We start from the raw sequence: 24,741 nt of genomic DNA on the forward strand, positions 1-24,741 counted from the left end.
TCTATCTGACTTTCAGTGATTAACATAATTTAGTCTTAGTTTTTAACTCAAGCTCATTGTGTTTGTAATTTTATTTTACTTTATCATTTTATGGTATTTGACACTATTACTGTAATCATTCAAATTGGTTATTGGAATTTGATGTAGATTTGACTGTTTTTACTTTGTATTTGCATACTTTGGACACATTCACGATGGTTGGAGAATAAAACCTCCCATTAGTAGCTGAAGGCTGCAAATACTTGACCCTCCCTCTAAAGCACTTATATCTGCCTGTTTCAATACTTCAAATACTAAATATATGTATTCATACACTGCAGCAGGAGCTAATAGATAGCTGTTTTTGGCAGTTTGGTCACAATGTGTCTATTTTTTCTGATGTAAAGTACATCGTGGTCCCTTACTTGTGTCAAAGTAAGGTTTTCTAACATTATTTATTGATTAATGACACCCACAGCCAAGTTTCTTGTCCTCATTTTTAATAACATCAAATGGTGGAAAGTCATTTGATCATTTATTTTCTTTGCTTGAAAATTGCACAAATATATGGTCACAGCTCAGTAGTGACCCATTTACACAGGCGACAGGTTGGAAAGGTCAAGTGTTGTATTAGTTGTAGGAGTGGCAGTGTCACATGACCATCTGGCAGGAAAGAGTGCTTCACATATCCACAGATTTTCTCAAAAGTAAATAATTGGAATATTCATATTTCATAAACATTTGATATATCTTTTTAGATTTTCTCTTCATATACATGCAATATTATAACATGCAAGGTAATTACAATGTAACACATTGCAATGAAGCTAAAATAAAATGCTTTAACTGATAAACTTTACACAAAGCAAAATAAATAAAACTGAAATAAAACATTTAAAACACAATTTTCAGTTCCCCTCTTAAAAATTCTTTCACCAAGACTGTTTTATTTCAGCAATCTTCCTTCAAATATAACTCAATGCATAAAGCATTTAATTATAATATTCTTCATCTTTATTCTAAAAAATAAAACAAAAAAACTTTTTATATCTTATATAGAAATAGCATTCAAACATTATTTTTACTTCCTTCACAGCACCAGTTCTGTAGGGGCAAGGTTCCCATTTCTCACTTCTGAATTGGAAACGCAAGCCTTTTTTTTACACAAGCCAGTCAATAAAGAACTCATGAAACTATCGCACTGGGATAAAAATTCCAGATAATCACAAGTAAATGGACCAGTAAATCACATTAAAGAAGAGGAAAGAGAAAGGGAACAGGGCTCTGGAGTACAGGTCGATTCTTTTGGCAGCGGAGGGGATGACTGGTTTTGGAGGAGGCGGTTTCTTGTTCTTTGCCTGGGATTTACCGAGAGCAGAGCCGGTGTCAATCGGTTTCCCGTAGCAGTCAAAGTTTGACAGTTCAAAGTCCCGTGGGAGAGATCCCACGATGCTGAAGTCGTTGGTCCGCAGGTCTGATTTGGATGTGCACACCTTTTTACAGCGAGTCTCACCCACCTGAGAAACAGCAAGAGACAAAATGGAAAACATATTGCTCTGTATTATATAGAGATGTTGCACTTTTTCATTTTTCCTCTGAAACATAAAAGGTTATGAAACAACTGCTGAAAAAGAACCATCTGGACAACTCACTACTGCAGAATTACAAGCCAAACTCTGACGTTCCATCACCAGTAAAGTGATTGAGAACGAGAACGCAGTTTTAACCATTTCCACATCATGGTTAATAGGAACAAAATATGTTATAGGAACAAAAGATGCAACAAATGGCAGGCAGAAGCTTTTCATGACTTCAATGGCAAAAAACAAGTTAGTGGTTAGTGACTCCATGCACTGACCCAAAGTCCTAAACAAGCTCTCAGTTTATCTAGTTGGTACAAAGCATTCTGTTAGCATGTGATTCTGAAAAGTTTACTCATAATAGGTACAATTATGCATTTGTTTTAATAAATACATGAATTAATTGGTACACCTAAACTTTGGGCTAGAACTTGCCAACTACACAATGGTCTGTGTATAAAGTCCAGCTGTTTTCCAACATCTAACATTGTTCCAGAAACTGAAGGAATCATTTATCTGAGGCTTTTAAAAATGTTTTGACTCGACTGCAAACACTTTGAGAATGCAGTAAATGAGCCGCTTGATCAGGAAACTTGGACAAATCTCCCACTGATAAATCACCTGCTGCTATTTTAAGAGAACATGAATGTTTGGAGTCGACAAAGAGAATTTCTTTGCTCTCCATAACATTACCTAATCAGAGGGGTTTTTTAACCCCTGCTATTTTACCCACTGTTTTTTAGTTTGAGGTCACCTGAAAGAAATCCTTTCTTCTTTGCTGACAGCCGCAGGGTGGACAGGATCTCATCAGACTGAAGTCATTAAAATAATTAAAGCTTTGTTATTTTAATTTCCTTTTCATGAGGAAACAGAGTTAAACCTCAAAGGAGTAACGCTGCGACCAGACCCCGATGTAAAATTATTTCTATAAATCAATGTTGTGGCTTTCTAAGGAAACTGCTACAAATGTTCAAGCTGCACTTGGACCCCACAGTTATTTGCATTGGGACAAAAAACATTTTAATGAATATATTTTCCTGATTTGCATTTAGATTTGATCTTTGCAACAAAACAGCTTGAAGGTGTCGGATCTGCAGTCTGAGCTTCATTTGACTGTATGTTAGTGAGAGTGGGCGTCTGCATAAAATTAGATATTAAAATGGAAAGAGCTCTAATCGAGGATATTTCACGTTTTGTAGTATCCAGAATTAATTTTGAAGATTTTGATTTCTGCAAAAATTTACATATTTTAATTTCCAATCACTTCAAGATCTCACAACTCAAAGAAATACAACTTCAGACTTTCAAATTAACCAAAAACTGTGAGATAATTAAAAAAAAGCCTTAATTCTAGAGTTTAAAAATAAAAATTGTTTGTGGTTATATCTGAATGCTTTCCTAACACACTCTCTTATGGTATCAAAGCCAGCCACTAACGTGTAAGGTGCTGACGTGCAGAGGAGTCCCTCCGGTCCCGTTGATGGTGTTGTTCCTCACACCAGGACTCTTCCCTGCAGCCTTCTCCTTGGAAGCAATCTTGGCCTTCTCCGCCTCAATGTGCTTTGGACTGTTGAGCATCACTTGAACCACAGCGTACTCCACCAGCGAGGCAAAGCCGAACAGCAGACACGCAATGAGCCAGATGTCGATAGCCTTGACGTAGGACACTTTGGGCAGCTCTGAAGCTAACGAGGTGCATTCAGAAGACAGGGAGAGCACCGAGAGGATCCCTGCATACCGGGGAGCACAGATGACCTTGTCAGTCAGAAATGTGCATGAAAATGAAGAATAACTCTCTATAGAAGGAAGGTAATAGTTACGTTATTATGGTGTGCTGGATAGAAACAATATGAACAGATATTTATTCATGTCAATTTGAACAAACAATGACTGGAAATATGTTGTAAAATTCTGCCACCACAACTCATACAGTGAAAAAGAAACGGAGGACACAGAGCCTACCGTGACGCAGCAGGACACTGTGACTTTCACCCCACTGACGACCAGCATACAAAATGTTCTCACAATCAGAGCACTTCAAATGCAATAATCTAAACCATACAAGCTTTCCATCTTTGGATTGCTCAAACTGCAGACTTACATCCAAGAGGCTGCTGCATCACGTAGAGCTTTGGCTGATTTAAAACAATTCTGCAAAGATCAATGAGTCAACATTCCTCTACAATGATGCAAAAGATGTACAGTACAGACCAAACATTTGGTCACAAGGTGTGTCCAAACGTTTGGTCTGTACTGTAGATACTCCAAATACTAAAGGTGGCACAAGCTACCACTAAGCTTAGATAGTAGATAGTAGCTTTTTATTTAACACCAACTGCAATCATCTGATATGGACATTTTTTCAATGGTTAACTACCTCACTGTAAAAAAAGCAAAAACCAAAGGAAATCTGTAAGGGAGAAAGTATTTTTTCACAGAATCACATAATGAGTGAATCAGATGATAGATAATGCATTTCTCAGGTTCTCTGTCACACATTTGCTGCACTTTCTGTATTTCTAAAAAACATTACAGTTCATCACTGATCATGTTCATCACTCATACTCCTCCTGTCCTTGACTTAACCTTTTATTTTTTGCACAAGCTCTATAATAAGCTGTGATACAACCACTTGACAAAATCTCAAAAAAAAAAATAAAATCTATAGAAACACTTCCAAAAATCTGGATAACAATTAATCTAGATATCTTTTAAAGATTACAGGAACAACTGGCTCTTCAGATGCAAAGTATTAAAAAACAAATGCTCCCATTGTTATAACATAAAATAGGACATCTAGAATTATACACTTGATATTTGTTTCCACTCAGGAATCATTTGTAGTCAGTTATCTGTGAAGGAAAATTAAAAACATCCTTCCTGTCAGCACCAAAAGCTGTAATCAAACGGGTACAAAAGGTTTCTGAGAACATCACTGAAATCAGCATTCAAAGCCGATTTGTTTTCCTTTTGTTAAGAGCACAGACAGCCTCTAATGAGTACGTAATTCCAAAGAGTTTTTATCTCTCAAAGCTTACATCATTACAGGTTAGTGATCTCCCCTAAATAGCAGCAAATCTTCTGGGCCGAAGTGGAAACAGCAATTACGACCAATGTTAAGAGGTTATTCCAACGTCAATGAAAGGCTCTGCAGACTTCTTTTCTTAACATCTCACTTTTTCCTGCTAATGTGCCTTTACAGTAACTTTTAATACATTCAAATGATTAATGGATGTTGCTCTCAGACTTAATTAAGATCATTCAACCAAAGAGAAACTTGCAACAAAGGTCTGATAAACCCATAGATGTGGACACCCCGAGAAAAGATTATGAAAGAATGACTCAAAACAAATTCATTGTTAATTGATCCAACACAATCCAACACTCAAAACGCAAAGAAATCCAATGTTTAACTTAATTAAATTCATTCAGTGTAGGAAAAGATAACAGTGTTTAACAAAATTACTGTTGGATGCATGGTTCACTGTTGGAGAACTGCAGCAAAAAGAGGCACCGTGATGTCACCAAATCTCCATGACAACCATTAACCAACAATTTCAACATATTATTTGGGTGTAATGACAGATATTTCTTTTGTTGTACCATCATAAATGAAAAACATGCTGTGTTAGTGGGTGTAGAATTATGAATAATGACCCAAAACTTCATCAAATGTTTGGATTTTTTGACATTTTTAAAGTGTGTTCTTATCTTACCGCAGTTACAGACTATTTTAAGAATTTTTATACATATTTATACAGGACCCAGTAAGTTTGTCCTCTTTGTGCATATAATTTGACACACAAATGAACACACCAGGGCGCTGACTGACCTGGAGCCATCTTATTCACAGAGAAGTCAGAGCAGGCCCCCAGGAAGGTTTGAAGTGATGATGGAATGAAAGTGGTGATAAACAGCTGGAATGAAGATGGAGCAAAAAGGAGTCAGAGGATGAATGAGGTGAGATAACAATGGATTTTCTTATCCCAGCAGTCCTGTACACACACACAAGGGTAATAGGCAATAATATATGAGGGTGATACTGACATATGAGGGTGATACGAACTTATTATATGTGGGCTATAGCGTGGAAGAGGAGTAAATATGTTTTTTATAGCTAACGCCAAGCTGTAGTGGATGTATTTCGGAAAGATAAGACCATGTGTTAGGAAGCATATCTCAAACTTCTCAGGCCAGCCTTCTTTACAAGCACAAAATTCCTGGAAAAACTTCATGTGTCTCAAAATGGTGATAAAATTATATATATAATTACATTTAATCTGTGCAAATGCAATTTGTTTTACATTTATATAGCTGCAGTGATTATATTTCTACTGTAGATGTTTTTGGCGGATTTGAAACCCAAACTGCAGAGGTCCAAACCTGAATTGAAAACACTTACTTACTTACACTGTTTATAAAGTAAAAATAATCCGAATTGTTTGCTCTGGAGTGATCAAAGCTGTTTTTCTGTCTTGTTCCTCTCAGTATTTTAAGATTTACCTGTTTAATCTTTGATCTGTGTTATATGAGGTTGCATCATTTTTTTATCATTTATATTTATTTTATTTTATCTACAACTAGTTGTTACTGTGTCTTGTCTTTATGCTGCAACTGCGAAGTAATTTCCCTGCTGGGATGAATAAAGTACTTCTATTCTATTCTATTCTATTCTATTCTATTCTATTCTATTCTATTCTATTCTATTCTATTCTATTCTATTCTATTCTATTCTATTCTATTCTATTCTATTCATGAGCCTACATGGTTGCATATCACTCCATGTTGGCTCCAGCAGGTAGAGAAGTATAAAACCTTCTCCATCATTCTTGTTCCAACAGATCCTCCCTGATTTAAGGGCCACTTCCTGTTGGCAACCAATTTTTCCTTTATTTCAGAATCAAGATTCTCCTACCACCCCCATCAGTTTGATGGTAGGGAATGGTTCTGATCAGTTTATAACCCTGATAAATAACAAACTGTGTTCACTGAGTCATGATGCACTTTGTTTTGTCACGATGGAAATATGCTTTGAGTATGATTGTATGAACTGTAGATGAGACCAGGTCACAACATTAAGGCTAACCAGCCATTCTCTCAGCAGCATTTTCTCTATCAAAAACAAAAGGAAGACTCTGTATGAGGTGCTCTCCTTAGTGGTGTAAAATATCAACAAATGCATTAAAATGTTCACTGGAAAATGGTTAGATTTGACAGTTTAATGCAAGAACAAAATGAAACTCATTTGCTCTCCCATGTGCACAAAATATTTCACACCTTTCCAACAAGACGTCAGCAGGCGGTTTAGATGAAAATGTGAAAAGGTCATCAATTGATATTCTTCTTAAATTCAAGAACAGAATGTGTATTTAATGATTTTTTCTGTGCAAAAGTGGCTTTCAGTATGTGTTTCCATCTTATTAGTCACACATTTGGCTTCCCTCAAGATATTTTCAGGATGAGACAAAAAAATTATGAAAAATTTAGAGCATTTATGGCACTAGGAAAGCCAAGTTATCGATCCAAGTTCTGCCGGAGGATTCTGCAGATGAACTGATCAAAAGGCGTCATTTAGTTACTGCATGTCAAGGTATGAATGAGAGATTATTGATACATGTAAAATTCTATTGTTTTACGCACTTAGAACTAATATCCATCTGCTCAACAGACATTGATACGTCCCAAGCCTGCACTATCTTTTAGCAGGGGAGAAGGAGGTTTCTGATTTACACAAACAATTTGAAGCGCTGATCAGTCAGAACTAAGAAATTATTAATTTCATTTTAAAAACAGGCGAATGACCAGAAAATCCTGAACAATTCAGTTGAAATCTAATTACTTTTTGCCTGCGTATATTCTCTATCATACTGCTCACTGCTCTTCCTTTTTTGATTCAGTATTAAAATGTATCATAACTTAAATTTAGCACAAAGCATAGAAAATCCTGGCTCTCATTTACAAGACAATTTAATTTGTGAAACACTTTAAAACAACACCGTTGTGCACTAAAACAAATAAAACAGACATAAAACCAAAAACAAAACAACAAAACGTTAAAGCCAACACCTTAAGCCGTGTCAAAAGCCAAAGAAAAAATAATTAATTTAAATCCATCCTGACAAATAAATAAATAATGATCATTTGTTTTTAAGACTACTGTAGATAAATGCATCACTGAGTGGGACCCAGCTGTCAATTACAGCCACATTTGGTGATTTATTATTCACCACAAACCCTGGACAGGGAGCCATGCTTCACATGCAACATCCTTCACGGTGTCAAAGTGACTGATGATGTCATGATGGGAATGATTGGAGGTTACAGAGTGAGTAATACCTGAAACATTTAGAGTGCTTTCTATTTATGTGTCTGTTTCTCCTCATAACATTCCTCTTAAATGGAGATTTGAACAGTAAACTCATTCAGAATACACTGGCGAATCTCATCAAAATGTTGATTTGTATCAGTAATAAACTTCAAAAAGTTTAATTAATTTCATGTTGAGTTATTACATAGAGGGAACATTTCCTGCTTTTAGGTTTGATGACTACAGCTAATGCAAAGGAAGCCCAGATTCTCTAAAATTAGGACAAACTTTACTTTATTTACAAGGTGATTTATTCATCTTCCCATGATTGCTAAAGCTAAAACACCACAATTCTTTACTAAAATACATTTTCATTGGTCTTATGTAATATTCTAGTATTCTGATAAAATAAAATGTGAGTTTTTCTCAGCTGTAAGCAATAATCATCACTATATCAATTCCTCCTATGTTTTATGGGTTTCTATAATATTATGCTTCATTTTTTACACCGAATTAAAGAAACGGATATGGCTTTTTGATGATTTATTACTAAGGTGGACCTTTGAATGCCTTCTCACTGCACTAGCTAAAAGAGCAGGAAGGGTGCTTACAGTGTTTATGTCCTTGTAAATAGAAGTGGAATATGTTATAGTTGGTAAAATGAGTCTTACCCAAAGGAACCCTTGCAGCACTCGCATCAGGGTTGATCCAGAAAGACAGCCAGGAAAGGACCACTATGAGCAGCGTGGGGGCATAAACACCCATCATGTAGAAGCCAACTTGTCTCCGTAGGGTGAAGATAACCTCTACACAAGTGTAATACCCTACATGACGAAGAAGAAAACTCAAACATAAGAGACGCACATTTAAAAACGCACAGTAAACAGTGAAGGGAGGCAGAAAGTATCATTCAGAAAATAAAGGTGATCCTTACATAAAAACTGACAGCTTTCATAAAGGGACATATCTTTAAATTAAATCACAATTTTAGTCCGTTTTGACAATTGTAACTTTAAAAAGATCCAATTGTGTAAATAATACACAGCGTTATGAACTATTCTATCCATTAAATGTACTTTGGTCATTAAAAGAGCTTTCGTAATGGGACGCTGACTCAAATCTTCTATTTTATCTGGGAGCGACGAGGCTGACTGAAGGAGACCTTCTGGTTGGTCCAGTGGGAATGGTGGAGCTGAAGAAATGTTTTAAAAAACTCAGGATTCTCTCCATCTTTTATATAAAGCCTGACAGTGTCATGAAGCAAGCTCAAACCAGCTGGACACAGAGACAATCTTTATAGGTAGCCATGGTAACCAGGTAAAAACTTGACTCAACAGGAGCAGGGCTTGTCAGTAGGAGATCAGTAAGAAAATTCAACCTTACATGTAATGGCTGATAAACTGCTGCATCATTTTATAGAATCCAAGGATTCATTTATTGAAACTGAGTTGTTTTATCACCCTGTACTTTCAATATTCAGAAGAAAATCAATGCTTCTAGCAGCAAAGCCACAACTTGTTGATCTATTGATTGAACAAAAATATTATCTGAAATGAGACACAAGTAGCAAAAATGATTCAATTAGCTTTAGATTATGACTTTGCTTTCACAAATTTTAGGCTATAAAGGGTTTTTGTTTGTTCAGAGACTCTTTAAAGCTGCAAACCATAAAACTCCAGGTTTCAGAAATAAAATACTGAGATAATGATAATTATTTCCAGTTTTGTTCTGCCATTAATGTGACATATATGATGCTCACCTGAAAAACAAACTTATCACTCAGGCTAAGACATGCAAGAAAATAATCAAATATGTAATAAAAGGTTTGTGGCAGCACCTTTCAGTTTCATTTCCATACAGAATTTATTGAATTTAATTCTATTAAATCAGATAAATCTGACATTTATAACTTACAGAACTCAGATGAATATGTTTACAGACTGTATGTGCTTTCTCTCTTTGTTCTTTTTTTGTTTATTTTTTTTGCCCTCCAGGGGGTCTTTTGTGGGCTCTAGTGTCACTTATATGACAGTAGGCTGACAGGAAATGGGGAAGTACAGGGGGGGAAGACATGCAGCAAATATCGTCGGGTCCGGGAGTCGAACCCGCGACAGCCGCGTCGAGGACTCAGGGCCTCCAAATATGAGTCGCGCTGTTCCCTACGCCACCACGGCACGCCCGAAAAACACTTTGTTAATATAAATCCATCACCTGTTCCTTCATAGAATTTGGTGCAGTTTCCATAATCAATGTCTTCTTGTCTGATGTCAAACTGAGGAAGAGCAATAGCCTCCATTTGGACAGGGTCTCCTGTCTGCCACATGAACTGCAGGTCATCTGTTGTGTACCCAACTAAAAAATCAAATTAAAGGAAAATACACAGATATGAAAACATACAGACACATGTTAAAAAATGCAATAAAAGTCTAGCTATAAGAACTAACAATATTCTATCAATATAATATCTATTTGAGTGATCTAAGTGCCTGCAGGCTATAAGAAGTAACAGGTATTTTTCTAAACGTACAGCTTTCAAGTTGCATTTTACACCTCTGTGTATCCATTGGAAACAAGGTCAGATCCAACGGGCAGGAAAGGGTGATGGACAACCTGGAAGGAGATGAAAAGCAGCAGATTTTAGTTTGACAAGCTTTGTCTGCCTCTCTGTATATCTACATACAAACCTTGGTTGTATAACACTGGTGTAAACTTTGGCATTTAAAATGCTTTCACTGGATTACATTACAGGTCTCTTTAAAACACCAAACAAATGCCAGGCTTTTCAACACTTTTTTGGTTTCTGAGTCCTCCAGCTTCAGTTATAACAGGAAAATAAAAGACATTGGTTTACGGATGTATTTTTTCTAAAAGGCCTTTTGAAAAATATTGTAAAAAGGAGATATAACAAACAAATATACAAGTAAATCAGTAAGTAGAAGTACCTCATACTAATGAGGACATCTCCATCACGGAAGATGAAGAGGAGGATGTTGTCTTGGGTCACATCGTGAAAGTTTGCACTCTTCTCATTAGCAAAGAACAGGTCAGGCTTCCAGAGACATTTGAACATCTTGGGATCAACAGTGAGAGATTCTGACTTGAAGTCCTGCGGTAACTTGAGCCTGGGGTCATTCCAGCGCTGCCGCAGGAAGATGTTCACCCTGTAATCCTGTCAGGTTTGACACCAGACAAGTTCAAACATGGCTGCATTTCCAGTAAACTCTTCCGGACACATGCTGGTAACTTTCAGACACATAACTCAACTAATGAGTCACTGTTCCACATCAGAAAACTGGAACATTTGCTCTGAAATTTTGACCAAGAAGGTGTTTAACGGCTGTGACAATGGACAGAGGTTAGTTAATCTAAAAGCATTTCAAACAATTATTTATAATACTTGATTTAAAAAAAAAATGCCTTCTTCAGATTGTGTATCTGCTATTTTCTCTGAAGCAGAACTAAAACAAGCCAAGATGCAAAGTGAGTTTTTGCGACTGAAGCTCAAACATAATGACAGGTAAAAAGCTGCAAAGCCCAGAGGTCAGATGTTATCAGGACACCAACACTGCTGACGCCATTAAGGAGCTTTATGATTAAATCTCCACATTCCTGCTGGTCTTCTGCTAAATTAGGCTGTTTTGAAGGTGAAGATGGATGAAATGTCAAAATTTCATAGAACTTCCAACATATCGGTAAAAAAATATATTTAAAATGTAAAGATATATTACCTTTGTTGATATTATTTCAGTATCACTTGTTGATAATGTTTTATAAAACACTTTTACAAAACATTTTTTACATATTTGAAAAAACTTTCACTATGGTGTTTCCCAGTGCTAACTAGAAACAACCAATCGGTGGTGGGAGGAGGGTCTTTGTGATGTCAATCATGCTCGTGTACATGCTTTCTGCTGAGCTACAACTTCTTTCTGATCGCGGAGCCCGTCATAAATGCTAAGGCTAGTTAGAATGGCCACCAATGACAGCAGATAAACAGTTTTCTGCTGTCATTGGTGAGTTGTTTCTCTGTCATTAGTACATTTAGCAGTACATACAGGAGGATTATAGACAGCACTGTCTTTTCACAGATAATCTGTCTCATACTGTCACAATACAGTGACAGTTTTAACAAATATCCAAAACAGTATATTTTTTTTTACGTTTTATACTGCAGTTTTAATAAATGTAGCCTGACTATCCATTAATCTTCAACATTACAACGAAAGCCTGAAGTCCATTTGCTCCACATTTAGGCTGTCATTTGTGCACCGCCCTAATTTTAGTTTCCAGTGTCTGTCCAGTTCCACAAACAACGTCTGTTGGATTTTTTTTCCTGTCTGAGATGCAAGCCAATTCCCACACCTTATCCTTCCTGAAAACCAGACAAGGAAATATATCTTCCTTCTGGCTCAGTATCAAGCTGCCAGTGCAACATTCGATTCCAGGGAGATTTAACACGGCTGTGTGTTGTAATCAGCAAGGAAAACTCAAGCTGGGAGGCGGTAAAAACATAGCTGCAATTTATTCTGTCTCAACAACATCATTTTCTACAGAGGTGTACACAATCTTCAAGTGAAAATTGGTGGGTTAAATACTGCAGACGTGTGCTGCGTGTTAGCCTGAGGAAGGTGTAAATGATGAGGGATGGCTTTCAGAGATCAAACACCCCACAGAGTGATAAATTGAGGGGGCAGAGGTGACCAGCTGTTGTTTCTTTCTCCTCAATGAATCGTTTCAAACCTTCTTAACTTTCAGCGTCTTGGGAAACCCAGCAGAGAGAGAGAAGACCTTTGGGACTTCAGTCTCATTTTCCTTCATTGCCATTTTCTTGGCTCATGTTTCTATTTCCAACACCTGTCCTTTTCTTTTTTGTCTTCCCCTCATCTTGCTTTGGGTAGATACTTCCCTATGTTGCTTTGATTTTCATGGCTTTCTCCCATGAAATGTGAAAATATTTTCACATTTCCTGTCATATTATTACTCTCTGCTCAGTCTCCTTATTAATAGTCTTACTCTGTCACTATTGCCAAATCCCACAAATCCACAATGAAAAGAGATCCACAACTCAAGAAAACAAGTGATCAATCATTTTTTAATATAAAAAGATTAACTATTTATCCTGGTTCCTCTGTTTTAATAAACAGAGAAACCAGGCAACCAATTATGATTTTACCTAAATAGAAGTGGTCTTAAATTATTGTTCTGCAGAATAAACAATTAGACAAAAGTTATCTTAGCGAGCCACAGGTTTCATAGTGGGACACATGGTTAAATAAATATTGAAAAAATATGTTTGTTTATTTAGTTCTTTAAATAATTTTTTTTTTTTTAATCACATTTAAAAGTATATATTTATTCATGTCAAAGAGGCCATAAAAAATAAAAACAGAAAAGAATAATAATATGACAAAGTGCCAAATTTGCACAAATTGTTTGAAAATGAGCAGGTAGAACATATAATATCTTGTTTCCTGCCCCTCTATTTTTTTAAGTTTGTGCGTTTATTTGTAACTTTTAATCACCTCTGTAACCAAATATTGAATTATTTCTAAATTTAGTAGATTGGGGCACTTTGGCTTATAACTCACACCTCAATATGTTTTTATCACATTGAGCCTCGTGATGAAAGACATTGCACCAACATGTCTCCTCCCATTCCTGACTTTATTGTTCTTTTTTCCTGTTTTACATCCTCCTTGCCAGACGGGGAAGCCATCAATGACAATCAGGAAAGCTTACATGCAATTTATCACTGATGTTGTTTCTCTTCCTGCAGTCATCTATAAAACTCCATCTCCATAATATTAAATTCCTAAAACTGCATGTGAGATTTAAAAAAATTCTTTAAGAAACACGAAGGAAGAACTTTTCAAATATAATCTAAATTATACATCACAGAACTGAGCCAAATGGGGGATTAACTGTATGTTACTGAGCTGCCAAGCTTGAAATAACCTTATAAATAAGCACTGCTTTTCTCTCAGCAGTTTTAAGAAATCATACAAATCAGGAAGCCTTCTTGAATCTAGAAAGCGTTCTTAAATGTTTCTGACTGTTCAGAAGTTGACCCTGCAACATCCTTGAGTTTAATCTGGTGGTTAGCATTCATACTGCGCTTTTTTATCTGCATTTAAGCCATTAGATTAATGAGGCTTGAAAGCTTGCCTTTTCAATCATGATTTATTTCTAAAGGTTGTAAAACATGTCAGGAATCACTTCTTTCTTCATTCTTTCTAAGACACACACATTAGAGTAGTTTTGAAGCTTCTTTTTGACCAGCAGAAGTATGGATCATCATTGTAATCTGACTACAGGGGAAGCAGAGCAGATTCTCACCATGGTTGTTTCCTGAATTGAGCCAAAGCTGTTGATGAAAATATTCACTCTGTCCTCCACAGGAATCCCTGGATTCAGAAACACAGAAGAAGATTTTTAACATTTAGTGTCTTAGATCACTGCTGTTTGGACGTATGACTGAAGTACCATGCATTCAGCTACAACTTAGTTTAACTCCTGATTCAATTAAACAGGTTCATTACATACTAAGTGACAAATGTATTTATACTAATAATTTGAATTCTATACAAGACCCGTGTCTGTATTAAACAACTTAATGTAGATGCTCTAAACACTTGGGCTGGGCTGCTTTTGCAAGAATTAGTGCATCAGTGCAGCACAGCAGGGAGGCGATCAGCCAGTGGTTCCATCAAAAATACTTCACAGATTCTCTAGAAATTCTAACTCAGGCCACTTTGCTGGCCAATCACAGTGAAACTATGGTGACTAAAGCAGGCATTGTTATTCTTGGCTGTGTGGGCCACTACCAACCCCTTCTGCAAAATGAAATCAGCAGCACTATCAAGCTTTTCAGCAGAATCAAGCATGAATTGCTCTGAAATTTCCAGGTTCCCAGCTGAGCTGAGTTTGGATTTGATAAACCACAGCAGATGATACAGCTCCCCGAGCCATCACAGAGGGAGGAAACTCCTCCCGTTTCCTCTATACATGTATTTTCATCTGAAAGGTGGATTTTGTTATTTTTTTTCTCTTTAGCCCACATTAGGTTCTCCTGATGTTTCCTCACTGACATGCTGAGCCATCCAATCATCTGACGCGGTCAATAGAGATGTGAAAGCACTTCGTACATAATGATGACGTTTTTCATCCTTTACAAGTGGCTTGGGACACTTGCTTGTATTAATCTGAATATGAACACAGGCCGTGCAGAATGACATTGAAAGACCAAACACTGACTGCAACTCGGCTCTAGCAGAAAAGGTCTTTGTGGTCCATTCATCTAACGCAGTGTTTCCCAACCCTGGTCCTCAAGGCACACTGTCCTACATGTTTTAGAGGTTTCCCTGCTTTAATGTGCCTGATTCAACCTGTTAATCAGTCATCAATTGAAATCAGCTGCACTGAAGCAAGGAAATACCTAAAACATGCAGGGCAGTGTGCCTTGAGGTCCAGGGTTGGGAAACACTTATAACGCACTTAAACATCTCTCTGAAATACTTCAAATATATATATTTTTAGATAAAAGTTTTATTTGCAGTCCTATTCTTAAAAAACACATGTTGATACCAGGACCAAACGGGGCCACCTGGTTCAGGAGAGACTTCACATATCTGGATACATCTATGTGTCTCTTAAAGCACTGAGTCCAGCTGCAGTCCAAGCGACTTTGCTTTTCAATCCTCTTAAGATCGTGGTTACCCATGTCTTGAACACCTTTTCCTGCCTTAATTTTTGCTTCCACACAATTTACATTAATTTCCTTGAATGAAGTGCCCTGTGAGCAGCTTAGCTTCTTTTTGGAAGGTCTCAGTTCTGTTGGACTGAGGTCAGCAGTGTCCCCCAGAGTGTTTAATTTGTTCTATGAAACATTACAGCTTTCTAAGGCACTGAACTTAAGTGAATTGGCAAAAATAAATGTTTGAAATATAGCTCTCAGATTTCTATTTGAATTCCTGAATGAAACTAAAAAAAATGATCAAGTATACTCTAATTTATTGAGGTGCACTTTTTTTTTATAAAGTTATAATGCTGAAAAAGAAATCCCTTTTTTTGATTATACACCTAAAAGTACTGCTTCAGATTTTTAGATAGTTTCCTGTCTGATAAGGTAAAAGACTAAACAATAAAAAACTAATTTAAATCTATTTGGATGAGTCACCCATCTGTTTGTGACACTAAACCTCTGAAAGTTTGGGCTGGCATCTCGCTCTGCTTTACCATTTTGCATAAACTGATAAAATTTTTCATAAACGCTGACTCACCCGGCTTTGAATAAATAATTTCTTTTGAGGTCTTCACTGGATGCGTCAAAGAACAAACTTTTCCCTAAAATGAAAGCACATAAAGCGGAGGCGGCACAGGGCTCGTATCTACCTTGAGCTAATTAATATTCCATAAAGCACATTTTGTGCTTCCTCACATATTCTCTACAGGGTATGTAAAAGCAGCTCGCCACTTTAAAGCAAAGACAAAGCAATGCCCAATGTACAGCTTAGATATTAATGTGGGAGATTAAAACATGGCTGTTAATGGACAGGGAGCTTTCAGCTCTGGAATCAAGAGCAGATGTCTGGCTGCTGGACTAGTTAGAGGCATTCAGGGAGGGAGACCGTCTGCTTGCTACATATCAAAAACAGCCTCAGATTCAGCTCTGCCAAATGCCAGAGAATGGAAACTATTTGCAATCCACCTGAAGAACGACAACACCATCAGTCAGATAAATGAAACAGTCAAGAGTCACTCCTCTCTTGTTCTTATAGCCGTGTCTGGGAGGGTGAAGCAGGGTCAAACGTCTCTGTGATATGAACAGTAGAATATAAATACTGGAGACAGCTGCTTCCTGTTGAGTAAGAACTGAAACTAAAACTGGCACACATTAGGATTAAAGGGTTCACTTTAGCTCCATTTCCCACACAGATCATTTATTTAGAAATAGAATACTTGTGTTTTCTAATTGTAACTTTGAGGGCTCCAATTCTCAATATAAATGTAAACTAATCAAGCACAGCATTATGACCACTCACAGGTTAAGTGAAAAAAAAAAAAAATAAGTGTTTAACACCTCCTAGCAGAGGTGGTTGGTAACTAGTTACATTACTACTCCCATCCAGGAGTAGTTTTACTGTGCTTCTTATTCTTGAGACAAAAAAAATTAAAGTTATGAGGAAAATCTGGCATTTCAAAGAATAAAACAGAAAAAATAACTAAAATTATTGCCAAAGGCAGGAGAGTTAGAAGTAGAATAAATTGGCAGGCATAAGGTCCTGAGTGAATTTGGAAATGGCGAAATCCTGATGATCAGATGATCAGATGATCAGATGAGAGCATCTCTGAAACTTCAGCTCTGGTGAGGTGTACCTGATCAACACAGATCAGGTACAGATCAAAAGTGATTCAAGACTGAAACAACATCAGAAACTAACAAGGCTATCGACCGATTTGATTCTGACCCAGAGGAGCTACTGAAGCTCAAACTGCTGAGTATTTAAAGGACTATTATTGTAAAATGGGATATTATGTAAAATCAGAAATAGGAAGATTTTTAAAGAGACAGAGGCCCAATTTCAAGGTGTCATCTTACAAAATCAAATTTCTTTTAAGTCATGTTTGATTTATACACCATTTTTATAACAACTGAAGAAAACTACTTGATTGTGCTATGAAATTGCACTATGTGCCTGGAAATACATAAACTCACCCATTCAATGCTGTTTTTTTGACAAAAGGATCTCAGAATACCCAGTACCTCTCAGTAGACCAGTTTGGTTTTTCACCACCAAAAGCATCAACAGAAGAAAGAGGCTTGGCACGATGCATCACAATTTTAAAGCAACAGTTATCAAGCAATGCTTTAGAGATCACAACCACAAGTTGAGATCCTGAATTTGTTCTTAATCTCCCCTGAACACAATCCAATGGAGCATTTCTGGTATGACTTGGACATTGTACATTTGCAAAACAGAAACAGCACTTTCTCTGTTCCTTTAAATTTTTAAGATACTTCCAACAGAACTATATACAAACAGACTGAATGTGCATATTTGTAATTAGCATACCAGGAACTCAGTTAAATTGTAAATAAAATCCAAAGCAGGCTGGTTATAGATGTGACAGGACTTGCCTTTGAAGTTGGGTCTTATTCTGGGATCGTAGCTGATCAGTAACCTGTTCAAGATGTTACTGGTTGAGTTTGCAGGGACTCGAGCCAGATCCTCAGACGACAGCTGTCTGCAAACAAAGAAGGCAGAGAGGGAAGTTTAGCAGGTCAAATTCCTGGCAGATGAACAACACAAATGGACAGCGCGCCCACTTCTAGCCGCTTTGTGTACTTTTTGATTAAACTACATGCCGAGAGAGGAACCACTTTGGGATTAAATTGGCTTTTAAAATTTGGACCACCCAACAAATGTTAGAGTGAAGCAATCTTTAAAAATGGGATCTGCTGTTATTCTGACTTGTTCCCAGTGCCTGACTTAGCCTTGGATTGATGGATGGTCTTTTGTGATCATCTGGGACAAAGGAATAATCAAGGCTTTTACAACAAATACTCATTAAACTGGTAATCTTGCCACTAAATCAGTCCATCCACTACTTCGATACATGTAATATTCCTAACATCAATTTTCACTTATTTTAAAGATGATAATGTCATACTTTTTTCCTATTTCTATCCTAACCAACTTGAGAATTTTCTTTTCAGCCACCCTAAACCAAAAGTAGTAAAAACAAAGAGTCTCCTAAATGTGAGCGCTGTAGCAAAGCAGGGGATTTCATTGACATCCAGCCAAACATATTCTGTTTCTACATCTTAAATATTACAAAACTAAGTGACAAAAACAAAGACTGAGCATGATCTGGCAGGGGAGACAGGAGAAAAGCCTCTTCATGGGTGGCAAAGAATTTAGCCCTCTCTAAAGCACTTTACATATCAAGAAGTAAACTTTATGCTCTGAGGATGATTCAAAGTCTTTCACAGGAATGTTCTACAGTGTGTATGTTATGCTGTTTCCTTGATCAAAGTGAAACACACAATTCCCACCCACAAAACCTCCCTTTCTCCCCTTTCTGCTTTAACCAGCTCTTCTGACAGCCTCAAGCACCAGAGCTTAGCTAGAACCAAGTGGTTTTCTTGATCCACAGTGGCATCCACAGCATTAAACACAGAATATGTCATGCAGCCTGCACATGCCAGCCATGAACCACATCAAACAGTTTACTCCTCATTTCAGGAAGCCTCGGTGTGGATCCAATTGTTACCATTTAAGGGAACAGACAGAGCAGTTTCTCTGTGGAAAGAAAAATTGATATGCCAAGGAAGGAAGAGATTCTGTTCAATGACTATTCATCATGTCTGTAATTTATCAACAAGATCTAAATCAGATTTCTTTGAGTTTGAATTTTGAATGCACATTTCTTAGCTTTGAGAAAGCCTGTTTCTTTCTTTGGAATACAGATGAATAATGAATAAAGATTTAAAATAGTCTGATATGCTGATAAAATGAAACCAGTAGAATTTATCAAACTCTCCAGCAGCCAAAGGGTTACAGGGTGGTACACCGTAAACAGGTCGCCAGGGCAACACAGGACAAACAACCATGCCCACACAACCTCACTCCTAAAGGCTATTCAGAGAGACCAATCAACCAAAGAGTCATGTTTTTGAACTGTGGGAGAAATCCACAGCATTCAGAGAGAATCGATGCTTTCATGGGCAGAACATGCAAACTCCATGCAGAAAGACCTCAGGTCAGGTTCAAACCTGGGGCCAATTTCAGTACAACTCAATCAATAAAGACAAAAACAAATTATGTTTGGGATAGACTTGGTGGGTAAACTGAGTCATGGGAATTCTAACTGTTTGGACAATCCAATGTAAAGATGAGTTTTTATTCGCTTTAGTTTTAACACTTAAATTGTTGCATTTTCTGCATTTGATCCCCACCGTGATGATTGACAGATATTCTCAATGTTTAATAAATGAAGCATACCTCTTTTATCCAATCTATATTATTGATAAATAACATATAATTGATGTATTGCCTCTTAAATTACTTTTTAACATTTTCAGTAGGCTGCTTAATAAAACAACAGAAAAAAAACTGTTACTTCTTCTCAAACAAGAATTTTATGAAAAATTATTTACTGTGTTCTGCTGAACTGAATTATAAATATATTTAATTGGAATATACTGAATTAGAATGAGCTTTCTAGATAATATTGGTCTGCAAAAGGATTTCCATTTTAAGTCAGAAGTTTATATGCTCTCATCTCGCCATAAGTGCCATGAAAATTAGCAATTTTCCCATGATTGACCAATTTCACACTTTTTTCACATGGTGAAAACTATTAATAAAGGCTCACATACACACATACATTCCCAATAATGTTTGTGTTTCTAACACCCTTGACTCTGCTGGAGGATGTAACCCTGCACAGTACTACAGATGTGGTGTTTATCTTGTACTTACGATGGACAGTAAACCTGCTTCCCTTTCTTTTTCCCCTTCTTAGTTCCTTTTTCTTTAGCAGAGCCTTCCTCTAGACAAAGAGAGAGGACTAAGAGGAAGATGGCAAGCTTCTTCATTGCCATTCTGGTGTGAGTGTGGCCTGTGGAGGACAAAGCAATTTAAGAGAAGACACAGATGAAAAATTGTTCAGGCAGGAATATGACTTAAAATATTATAACGTTATTTTCATTTTAGGCTAGGAGTTACTTGTCCTAACTGGATGTATTCCCCTTGTTTCCTTTGCTTTTGTTTCTTTGAATGAATGATTTCATTGTTATTATATACTTTTACGATGAGATTTAAATGAAACATAGACTTCATCTTTTCAGATCACACACATTCATATTTGACTAGCATAAGAAAGAAAAACTGCAGCAAGAAGAAAATATATTGCATTAAACTTCTTTGAAATTTGATTTATAGTTGCTGTAGTGAGATAAAGCTCACTATATGCTAAATAGATGGTATATGGGTAGAGTCTTATGACGACAAAAACAAAATTACAAAAAAATTATGTGGGCAGAAATGCTCTCATGCATGCATGGTGCATTTTTCCTTTACAGAAGCCATTAATCAGAGAACAACCATGGTACCTGTATGATTCATGTTCTGTATTAGAAAGCTGTGCCCTTTTATTGCATAGCGACACTGGAGACAAACAGTAAAGCCAGCAGTCTCGCCTCCAACCCCAAACACATTCTCTGCCAGCCAGCCTGTATATTAACTGAGGCAGTTTAGTGTCTAGACAGAGACGTACTCTTTCCTCTTCAATGCCTTGGCTATTTAGGTCCCTGTCTGCTCATGACCTGCATATGGATTGTTGGAAAAATGTTTTTCTTAAATCTACTGAGTTTCTTTGTTCAAAATGCAAACATTTCCTGTTGACCATATGAAGTAAACAACATTTTATCAGGCAGATACAATACAACAATGAAACTTTCTGGCTAACTATGTTATCAGTTAATGTTTGACTCGATGAAAAGACTCAACGCCACAGATCAACAAAAAACAAAAGGAAAGTCAGGTAAATGATGCTAAGTTTATAAAAATAATTAAATACAAGCATCAAACATTCATTGTAAGATCTGAAGATGAACACAATCTTTAATAAGAGCTAATCCAAAATTAGGGGGGATTACGAAGTTCAATAGGGCTGTAGGTGGAAGTCTTCTCTTTAAACTCTTACTTATATTTGGTGTGTTAGTCAATGTAATAATTAAGCTGGTATTAATTTTTGTGTTGTTCATATTTGTACAACACATTTTTTTAATCAGTTTGTGACGGATGAGCCGTAACGAGCTGGAACACAGTAGAGTAAAGTCCGTGTCTACAGACACAGTAAGTCAAAAGTAAGTCATGTCGGGCCATGACTTACTTTTTGGTTTCAGCACAAACTGACGCGGTTCGTCGTGGGTGCACACGAGTTCCTGCCTCAGCTGTCATATCCATCCTAGCTAGCTTGTAATTTTCATTGCCAAACATTTTCCCGGTTCAGAACGAAGCGCCGAGAGGGAGTCACGTGATGAAAATGTCCTACCATCATGTTGCCTAACATGTTGCTAACTGGTTAGCATCTAGTCTTTGTACATTTTTGAGGCTTCTCCGGTGTAATGTTATTTATGACATAATGACATAAATGAAGTGGAGTGAATTCTGGCCAAGTCGGCAATTTGATCAACACATCAGAAGGCAGGAGGTATGGGTCAGTTTTTAAGCTAGCTATTTCAAACTTTTGTAAATACCGATGTCTGTGAGCCCCGACAAGTGTGTTATGTTCAACAACAAATTAGCTTGACTTGAACTACTAGAAGCTATTAATAAGCTGGCAAAAAACTTTGTAAAACACACAGTTTTAGTGGATTGCTATTTTCCATTCATTTGTTTTCATAGCCCTGTTCCAGTTTTTAATAGATAAGAGGAGAGGAAGAAAGGAGAAGCTCCCCATCCAATCACAGCCAAACACAGGGAAACCTCGGGATGCAGGGCAAACAACCATTCAGACACTTGTTTGTACCAAACGATTATTTAGACTCTATCCTTCCACTGTCTCTACCTACTTATCCATATAACGTCACCACTCATTCAGTGGCCAGCAGATTAGTGACATGCTGGTCATGTCACTAATCCGTCAGAGTAACACAATGATATACCTGAGGACAATTTAGGATCTCCGGTTAATCTGACATGCTTTTGGCTGGTCTGAGGAAAGCAGAGAACCAATGAGAAAAGAGTCGGGGACATCATGACCACCCCAAACACGAAGACCCCAATGGGACAGTGCTAATAAGGACACCTCTGTAATTTTATGTTCAACATGGACATATGAAGACATCCCCACAGAGATATGTCTTGGTTTAAAAGACTTTACTCAACCATGGCCATGCAGCAGACTGAGGCTTATCCAACTAGCAATTTTAAACATACAGAGGTTGTGTCACACAGTGACTCACATTGCTTGGCAAATGGCACAACTGTCATGTCCAACTCATGTTCAGGTCCATATCCACAGTCTTAAAACATAAATGCAATTAACCCTTTTTCTGCCAGTGCTAAATGTTGATATTATGGCTAAGTCTGAGAGCTTTGGTCTCTTTTCTCAGTTGAATCTGACTTTCAACATTTGGTTACAGATTATTGCATATAATAAGACATTTTTAACATTTTAAAAGAAGAGAAGTACAAAATTGCTTTTTAATTGTTCATTTTTTAATTGTTCATCAAATTTTGATTTGGTACCTGAAACATGAACCTGTAAATGTTTAAAATAATTGACCAGTAATTTTTTGCGTCTAAAACCAAAAACATATCTTTTATAACATTTGAAATGACAAAATCCTCGTTTGGAACATTCCAATGCACAAAAGTCTTTTTGACCAAAGGCCTGTCTTCTGCTCATATCGCCAGGCAACAAAGGAAAAAAAAAGAAAAAAAAAAAAAAAAAAGAGAGACAAGCAACCCGGAGCTCTCCCAACCTGTAGCTGCTCATCGCCTCCAGCCCTTTTCTAACAAGAGAAAAGTAGGAGGCTTACGCTCTGAGCATCAGCGGAGGGAGGAGAGGGGGGACACACGGACAAGAGTGGGAACTAAACAGCAAACAGCGACCACCATGACGGGGGGTCGCAGGAAGGAGATGCCAATGCATGTGAAGGCGATGCTGTGATGTCACGTCATGCTATGATCATATAAAAAACATGCTAGCCGTTAATCACTGAGCATGCACAGCTCCACTCACCGCTTTGGTTTTTCTGTTGTCAAAGATAAATCCAGAACAGCTGACTGTTAAAAAAACAAAACCCTATCAGAGCCTTGCAGACCAGCCGCTGTTTTCTTTCCCATCCTGTTCTCCGCTCACCTCCGAGAAACAAATTGTTGAGCGGATATTTTCAGGGAAGAAAAGTTACATCTCGGCAATTTGCCAATTTTTGTGTTTATTTCCCCCGCTCCTGCTTGTTGTTATTTTGAAATCAGAGTGTATATGGCTGCTGCCCTTTCGCCTCAGCTCGGGATGCCCAAGATGGAGGCTTGCGTGTACCTGTCATGCAACATGCGCAGTAGCGGCAGCGTGGAGCTGGAGCGCATTACTGCCATCAGCACCACGGACAGCCGCTTCCCCGCCTCCTGGTCGGCGGCGGCGGCTACGTGACGCCAGCTGAGCGAGATGCTGTCACACACGTGATGCTTCACTATCTGTAGCAGCTTCTGTGAGAAATCCACGGACGTGATCAGACCCACGAAATGAACACGTCTCCGAGAACATGGCTTCAACCCTATTCCAGTTAGCGGATCATAAGGCGGATAAACCATTTATATCAAATTATTTATAGGATTAAAATGAGACAATAAATGAATGCCATTCAGAAAATATATGACCTAATATCATCAGATAAATGCAAGTGTGTTGCAAAATTAAATTACTCTGTGTTGCAGTAGTCATACCCGTGGAACCCCACTAGCACCACACACTTTATTGTATTTTATTGGGATTTTACGTGCTAGACGACCAGAGAGTAGTGAATAATTGTGAAGTGGGGAAAAAACAATAAAGGGCTTTCACATGTTTTCACAACTAAATATATAAAAATTTTGCAAACATTTTATTTCAGCTGATCCCCCTAAATAAAATCAAATTGTGAATTTGGTGGTGGTGAATCTGTCTGCAGGGCAAACATTAGTTGCCCATTTTAGCAACCTGGCCCTTATGGAAGAGTGATTAAAGTAAGTACTTTCTTCCTTATCATAAAGTACTCTGGTAAAAAGAAGCTAAGACAGATGTAAAACGCTATCTGTTGCTGAAAACTAAGATCATCCTGAACACATCAGAGGTCGTCTGTTTGAGTCCTCAGTCTCTCCA

General features: G+C 37.4%; 1 protein-coding gene across 1 annotated transcript; it reads right to left on the reverse strand.

The window, feature by feature from the left end:
* Positions 1-1,149: 1,149 nt before the first annotated feature.
* glrbb (glycine receptor, beta b) lies at positions 1,150-24,016 on the reverse strand. Its single transcript, XM_044127221.1, has 10 exons — positions 23,623-24,016; positions 20,352-20,490; positions 18,005-18,111; positions 14,203-14,270; positions 10,809-11,035; positions 10,394-10,476; positions 10,078-10,218; positions 8,538-8,690; positions 2,997-3,289; positions 1,150-1,496 (listed from the first exon to the last, which is right to left on the reverse strand). The coding sequence occupies exons 2-10, from the start codon at positions 20,471-20,473 to the stop codon at positions 1,203-1,205; spliced, it is 1,488 nt and encodes a 495-aa protein (XP_043983156.1). The 5' UTR covers positions 20,474-20,490; positions 23,623-24,016; the 3' UTR covers positions 1,150-1,202.
* Between the last annotated feature and the right edge of the window lie 725 nt (positions 24,017-24,741).

This window comes from Gambusia affinis, linkage group LG09, assembly GCF_019740435.1.
Source record: "Gambusia affinis linkage group LG09, SWU_Gaff_1.0, whole genome shotgun sequence".
Taxonomy (NCBI): domain Eukaryota; kingdom Metazoa; phylum Chordata; class Actinopteri; order Cyprinodontiformes; family Poeciliidae; genus Gambusia; species Gambusia affinis.